The following is a 7640-nucleotide window of genomic DNA, read 5'->3' as shown; positions in this document are numbered from 1 at the left end:
TCTTTGCAGGACAGGAGTGATGTGGTGCATGGATGGGGTTTTGGTAATGATACGGGCAGCTGAATTCTGGACCAGTTGGAGCTTATGAAGAGATTTCTGGGTGAGACCAAACAGAAGGGAGTTGCAGTAGTCCAGGCGTGATGTCACAAGACRGTGAACAAGGATGGCAGTGGAATGGGGMGTAAGGGAGGGGCGGAGGCGGTTGATGTTGCGTAGGTGAAAATAAGCCGAGCGGGTGTACATTGACCTTAAATAGCTATATTAAATATTAGTCTTAAATTTTGTCTTGATAAAATATACAAGATTAAATAGTTCTATCTGTGTGTTTTTCTCTTGCAGGGCTTTTCTGTCAGGCAACAATCTCTGCCAGAATTGTATTTTGTGACTCAAGATGGCTGGGGCTACCGCTAACTAGCTGCTAATATTCCCTTGCTAGCTAGCTTTTTGTGTTGATAATGGGTAAAAGTAAATTTATTACAGTTTGCTGAATGAAGTTTGTACATTTCTGTGGAGGTATAGGTCTTACATTTTATTGAAAATCTTAAAGAGCCTTAAAAAGTCTTAAATGTAAGTTGTCAGAAACTCTCTATTTGGTTATAAAAACACAAATACTTTGTGTTGAACTTAATGTTTTCCATATCAAAACTTATGTTGGCAATAATTTTACCCTGATTACAAATAAAAAGCCTCCATCTGCAGTTGGAGGCCACAAAAAATCCGTCCAAGGGCCACAAATGGCCCCCGGGCCGCACTTTGAACACCCCTGTGTTACCTTTACTACAGTTTAACCTGTGGAGCCGGCTCTTATTTGTTAACAAATGGTGAAATTGTGACAGTTTCTCCTGTTTTCCATGTCAGATCGGGGCGTGTTGCTACGTGGAGTGCTCGGCGCTGACCCAGAAGGGCCTGAAGACGGTGTTCGACGAGGCCATCATCGCCATTCTGGCTCCCAAGAGGAAGAAGGGATCCATGAAGAGAAGACTGGGGCCCCGCTGCATCAACTGCTGCTTGATCACGTGATGTGGCTGCTCCTCCGGATCCTTCTAGTGAAACGCCACAAACCAAACATGGACTGACGGCAAAAGATGGATAAAATGCAAAGACAAAAACCAGGAGGATTGACGGACAAAACAAGAGCTAGCTCTGAGACTCTTGAAATACCAGAAGCCTCTCCTGAGCTGAGAATGCCGTTTTTACCAAAGGAGCTCAAAACCCATTGTTCTCTTCTTCTACAAGACTTTTGCCTCAAAAGTACCTTCTTTTATAACCATTTTAATCATTTTTTGTTTGTTTCTGTCACTGTGTGCCGTCACAGGAAAGACAAAAAGACATTTCAGCTTTAAGATGAATGCTTCATTCATAAATATCTCTATTGTTTTTGGAAATAACTTTTAAGTTTATCTCCAAAATGATGGAACAGAATAAGTTTTTAGCTTTGAAATTTTGTCACAGGAGACTCAGTTTTACATTTTTAATTTCAAAACTTTAAATTCGGACAAATTGTGGACCTACAGCTGCGTTATTTTTAAGGTTGTTTTGTAGTGTGGCATGCCAAAATACTCCGAGGTAGAACAAAACTGAGGAGTTCACAAGAAAATGAAAATGTTTGTTATCCATTTTTAGAAACTATATTATCTAGAGTTTATAAGATTGTATCACTAAATCAAATATCATCGAGATCATAGTTTATCAGCTGATAAATAACTTTTGGTTATCATGCAGTAACTTGCTATGTTTTTATCAATTTAGAGAGAGATTGTAGACTAACTCATATATTTCCCAAAGAATGCACACCTTTCATTAAAGGGCATATATCATCATTTTTTCACATTGTTTTTTAAAATATGTTTTAAACATTTTACATACTTCTTGATCAAGAATTGTGTTTAGAAGCATAAAATAAAGGTGAGCATATTATAGTTGGGATGGCAAAATCTTGAGCTCAAGATTGAATTCAACAAATTAAGATTTATCAGCCGATTTATCCAGTCAGGAGAAGAAATTTAGAGAAACTGTAACTTCAGTACTTAGCAAACCGGCACCCTACAAACAGATTTAAAGGTGATTCGTCTCAAGCCGAGTCTGCCTGTAATTTAATCCTGTTTCAAATTTCTGCTTGTGCCAATAACTCGGCATTCAGAAAGCCGTAATTTCTGCTCTGGTTCAGACCTGTATTGTTATTGTTCGCAGGCAAACACAAGTACGATTCTCCCAACAGCTGTGTGAGACCGTGGTTAAGGAAAGTCAAAGTTTTCTCCATATTATCACTCTGTCAAAATGTTACTCTGAGGTCTCTCATGCCACTCAGACTCTATAGACCTTTATGTAGTTACGTTTTCCTACAACACTGTATTTTTTTTTGTCCTAAAATGTAACTTCAAGCTAATGCTACACCAATCAAGATAGAAAAGATAAAATACTGACATATAATCAGACTACGGCTATAATTAGACTTTCTTTTCCATTTGGCTCAGACAAAAATAAATAAAAAAACAATTGCTAATGGCTAAGAAAGCCATTAGCAATTAGCAAAAGCCATTAGCTAATTTTGCCTCTAAATATCCAGAAAGATTGTTTATAGAAAAAATATCTTAAATTTATGCAGTCTGTAGACATTTGCAGAGGTTTTGAATTATAACAGAGTATTATGGCAATACTCAGAAAAAAAGATTTAAAATTCACGAGAATAAAGTAATACATTTATGACAACAAACTCGTACAAAAAAAAGTCAGTATTAAATGAAAAAACAAGAATAAAGTTGTAATAAAGATAATAAAGTTGAATAAAGTCATAATATAGCTAGCTGTCCTAGCAAAAAACCTGAACTGTGGATCATCCTTTAAATTTAAGATTTAAATAGTTTTAGAAGCACAGAGTGAAAAGTTTTCTGGCAGAACGACGGTTTTTGTGGGTGAGAAGCAATCTGTTCTTTTTACTTATTTACTTCCACGCTACTACATAGATGACCTTGAATCCTAAAGTCATCCTCTGTTTCAGTATTTCCCAATTTTAGTTTACTCAAAAAAATATTTTTGTTTGGGGAAAATTGTGTTTCAAAATCACATTTTTAGGTTTTCTGCCTCTAAAATTCGATGATATATGCCTTTTAAAATCATCTGGCTACTATGACCCAATACTGTCTACGGCACAACAATGAAGCACAGCTGCTGCTGCTCCATTTCCCAGCACAACAATGCACATTCCCTGTGCTTTCCATCATACCCATTGTCCCAGGAACAGCTGTCTGAAGCACACAAGATGCACACGGTTCCGTCAGGCACAGCAGGAATAGCACACCATGTCAGCAGGAACAATCGGAGGTTTACTTTGCCCAAATCCTGCAACAAGATTCTCTTGTAGATCTCCAATATCACCAAATACAGTAAAGACACTAATTAAAACAGTTCTATGTCAAATAAAATGAAATTTGGTTGCCTTAAAACTGATAAGTTACAGTTTAAACATTTAGAAACCTATATATACAGAAACATTTATAATGAGCTAGCTTTTGCTACAGACATCAGTTCTTCACTGGTATTTACCAAAAATATTTACATTAGTTGGTCCTGCTTAGCGTTAGTTAACTGAAACAACTAACAAAGCTAATGTTAGCTATGTTAGCGCCTAATGCTAGTTAGCTAGCTAGCTAATCAATGCAAGCTCAGCATAATTTACCGTATGTTTTAAAATGTACCGTTCAAAATTATGTCAAATGATTCTAAAACACATTTATAAAATCAAAATATACTTAAACACAAAATATTACAAAAATGATAACCAAGAAAAGTTAAAAAGTTAAAAAGTATGGTTTAGCATTACTACAGGTTAGCACTTTGCCTTGAAAAATACTTTCCTTGTTTTTATAGATTACAGATGTATGTATATTTTACATCTGGCAAAAAGATAAACAATCACCACCTTTGGATGAATATCAGGTCTTCACTAGTATTTACCTAAAAACTTAGTTGGTGGCATTTAGCTCGTAGCCTTAGCTTACTGAAAGAACTGACAAAGCTAATGTTAGCTGTGTTAGCGCCAAACGATAGCTAGCTAGCTAATCAATACCAACTCAGCTTTATTTACCGTATGTTTTAAAATGTAGCTGACAAAGTTATGATGTCAAAAGGCTCTATAAAATGAAGATATATTTCAACACATAATATCACATTAACAAGTATAACCAAGATCAGTTAAAAGATAAGGGTTAGCATAAGTACTGGTTAGCACTTTGCTTTGGAAAAACAACGCTTTATTTGTTCTTATAGGTTACAATTGTTTCTGGCTAAAAGATAAACATCAATCTTTGATGGTCTGTCTTTAGTTTTACTTTGTAGAATTTTCTCAAACTTCACTAGATCTACTCAATTAAATGAGGAATGGCCGTCTTGGACTTGTTCAGTGGCTACACACACCAGTCCAAAATCGCAACAAGTAGCCACAGCTCCTCTTCACATACTGTCATGGCATTGCTCTTGCTAAAAAAAGCTAATCTCATGAATCAACTGAAATAAACAACACGTTGTCCTCCTTTGCACATGGAGATTGGTATGCTCTCCGAGTTGGGGAGATGCGCACCTCCAAATTGCGTGTATAAACGTTTCCTCTTGCACGTCAAGATTGAAACTGTTGGTGGAAGAGCGGAAACCTACCAAATATTTAGAAAACATTAGCAAATTGTGAGGATCCTTCCTAATGCTAGAGTTTCTGTAATGGTAGAATAGAAATAGGAAATAGAATGGCCACGAAAGCAGTGTTCTGAGTATTACATGTGGAGTAAGGTCATTCTTCTCACACAAATGAGATTTTACAAATTTGCAACTATTCATTGACAGTATCCTGTCTTAATTTCCTTTGAAAATGGCATAAAGGAGTCTAGTTGCAGTTTGTCGAGCTCAGCTTGTCGACCAACAAGGATTCAAAAAGGTTCCGGTTTTAAAACTCACAATAGAGAAGGAGCCTAACTGGAACTGCTACTGACTTTTGGGCAAAAATAACCCCGTACTCCAGTAGTCTGAAAAGGATCCAACCAAATAGAAGACAATTTCAGTGAGGAAACTATTATTTGTTTGGTGCCATCACCATAAAACTTGTAAAGACAACAGCACAAAGAAAATAACACACATTTCCATAAATTTGGAGACTTTTCTCAATCTAAAGTAGGCTTGGTGGCGATGAACTTATTGTTCAGGATCATGATGCATCAGTCCACCAACCATGGAAACATATGCTTTAAACGGGAAAAACTGATTTATCCGCTGCTGTGAAAGAACATTGGAGAATAAAATCCAGGCCTCAATGAATTCAAGTTACCAGAAAATGCATTGATTTTTATGTTTTTGATTTGAAAAGACTGAATATTCTCCAACAACAGTAATCCCATTTTGTTTTTGTCAGTTGTTTATTTTTTTTTTTTTTTGGTGTAATTGTAAGTCACATGTTTTAAATAGTAATTTAAAACTATTGCTTTAAAAGAATAGCTGGTGCTATCCAATTTAGGAAAGTCAACTCAACAGATTTTAGGCAGAAACAAAATGTGAACTTTTAGTGGAAACTTTAAGGTTTGTTTGTTTTTTTCTTGACCAGCCAAATATCAAAACGTTTGTCCCTTTTTATTTAAAATGCATTTAATTTTTCTAGCATTTTTAAAGACATTTCTCAAAGGTGCCAATTCTCCCTGTTGTTTTGTTTCATATGACTAACTAAAGCTTTAACGTTGAAGGTGCTTCTTCTCTCTGTCCCAGCCTGTGTTGCGTAACGGTCCTGTCAGCAGCGCTGATCACTGCACGAGGAGCGGCCGAGCCTCTCGGACAGTTTTGCTCGCTTTTGTCATGTGAAGGTCCCCCCTCTCCGCCTCAGGATCAAGGACCGAAGTGCCACAGCCAGCAATGCATTCTCCCATTGATGCTCCTCTTTTCTCAATAAACTTGTTTTCTGTGTTAACAGTCTGGCTTTGGGTTTGGTTAATTCTGCAAAAGATCAATCAGCTGCAGGAAATGAGTGATTACAACTTTTGCTGTCAGGATTCCTGGAAGTGCAGATTTTCTTGTTCATAAAGAGACAAAGTGGGCAACAGTTAATTGATGTTTTACTGATAAATTGTTTTGCATGTTTTTCAGTGTGTGCATTGGTTTTGGTCTAGTTAACTGGCCACTAATTTTGTGCAAAAACACAAAATTTGATCACGTATTTTTGTCTAGTTTATGGTGCAAATATCTTGGTACACTTGAAATAAGACAAAACTAACCTACAAGTACGATTTTAGCACAATATAGAAGTTTGTTCTAAATCAACAATTCCTTAACATTACCTGCATGTCCATCACAAATGTGCACAAAAGTTTGTTGATTTCATGCTAATGTTGAAAAAACACAATTTTGCATTTACGGTGTTTCCATTAAAGAGAAACAGTTAAAATCACACATAAATATCTCTGTTCACACAATAAGCCATTAGAAAACATCCATCACCATCATCTTCCTACCACTTCCTGTTGTCTTGTTTGTCGTTTCCGCCAGTAGTAACATCAGATCGTTGATCATGTGACTTGTGTGATGCAAAATGTTTTTCCTTTGCAGTTTTGCGAATTACACAAATTGTGTGAAATTACATGAAATTATACTAATTTAGCGTAATACTAGCCAAAAAACACGTCTCATCCTGCTGCAAAAAACATTTTATCAAAAAACTTGAGCTTTTCAAAATGGGTGTAGTTTCATAAAGTGAGTTTGTTTTTCAAAATTTCAGTTGTGCAATTATATGACCAATGGAAACGCAACTTTAGATAAAAATAAAAGTATTACTTTCACCTAAAACAAAAGTGAAAACACTCTGCCAGTCGGACTAGTTCTTTTATTTATCAGTATTAATGAATTATTGACTTAAAACAAGCTCCTATGTATTAATGAAAAGGTACTTCTAAGTTAGTACCCTCTTATTTGAAGTGTTTAAAGATATTTTCTCTAGAAAACAGACAAAAATACTTGGTAAGTTAGTGTTTTTGCAGCGTATGCAGCTCCAATGTAAAAGTGGACGTTCTTGAGGTTCATGTGATAAGTGCAGTTTCATCATTTCTCTGACAGTGAGCAGTTAGCGCTTTGCCTCCTCTTTCGAAATTCTTGCTTTCGCCATCTGCCTCAAACTGAACACTTCCTACATTGATATGTGAGAGTGATACGCTGTGGCAGAGTGCATGTATCACGCCGTGCATATGATGTTTCAGTGCTGGAGCTGTCTTTACAACCCACACACTCAAACTGCACACCTGTTTCTAGATTTCAAACGACCGTATCATCAGCTTGGTTGAGTCAAATATTTCTGATGGTGATCTGTTTATTATTCCTCTTTTGCAGGAAGGCTTACATGTTTACCATGATAATGATAATTATAGCCTAACAGGTGGGCTTTATGAGATAATTGGAGCTCAGATGATGGAGTTTAATTACTTTGACCTCAGTTCTCTCATTTACCGTGTTAGAGTATCTGAACATAATTTTACAGACCACATTCCTGCATGCAGAAGTAAGAGCCAGGTTTATGGTTGTTGAAAAGCAACAAAGGAAACTAATAAAAACATATCCTGCATTTACGCTTTAATTTTTTTAATTTAAATGGGGGTCATTGTCAGCTCCTCAGATTAATT

At 36.2% G+C, this 7640-nt stretch overlaps 1 protein-coding gene across 1 annotated transcript in view; it reads left to right on the top strand.

Annotated features, from left to right (window-relative positions):
- rhoq (ras homolog family member Q) overlaps positions 1–5946 on the top strand; it is a 25359-nt gene extending 19413 nt beyond the window's left edge. The window contains exon 5 of the mRNA XM_008430409.2: positions 859–5946. Coding sequence (XP_008428631.1) covers positions 859–1020 — 162 coding nt within the window. The 3' untranslated portion in view covers positions 1021–5946. The remainder of the gene's footprint in view (positions 1–858) is intronic.
- Positions 5947–7640: the final 1694 nt, after the last annotated feature.

The sequence above is a fragment of the Poecilia reticulata genome, linkage group LG15, assembly GCF_000633615.1.
Source record: "Poecilia reticulata strain Guanapo linkage group LG15, Guppy_female_1.0+MT, whole genome shotgun sequence".
NCBI lineage: Eukaryota > Metazoa > Chordata > Actinopteri > Cyprinodontiformes > Poeciliidae > Poecilia > Poecilia reticulata.
This window is presented reverse-complemented; position numbering and strand designations above follow the sequence as displayed.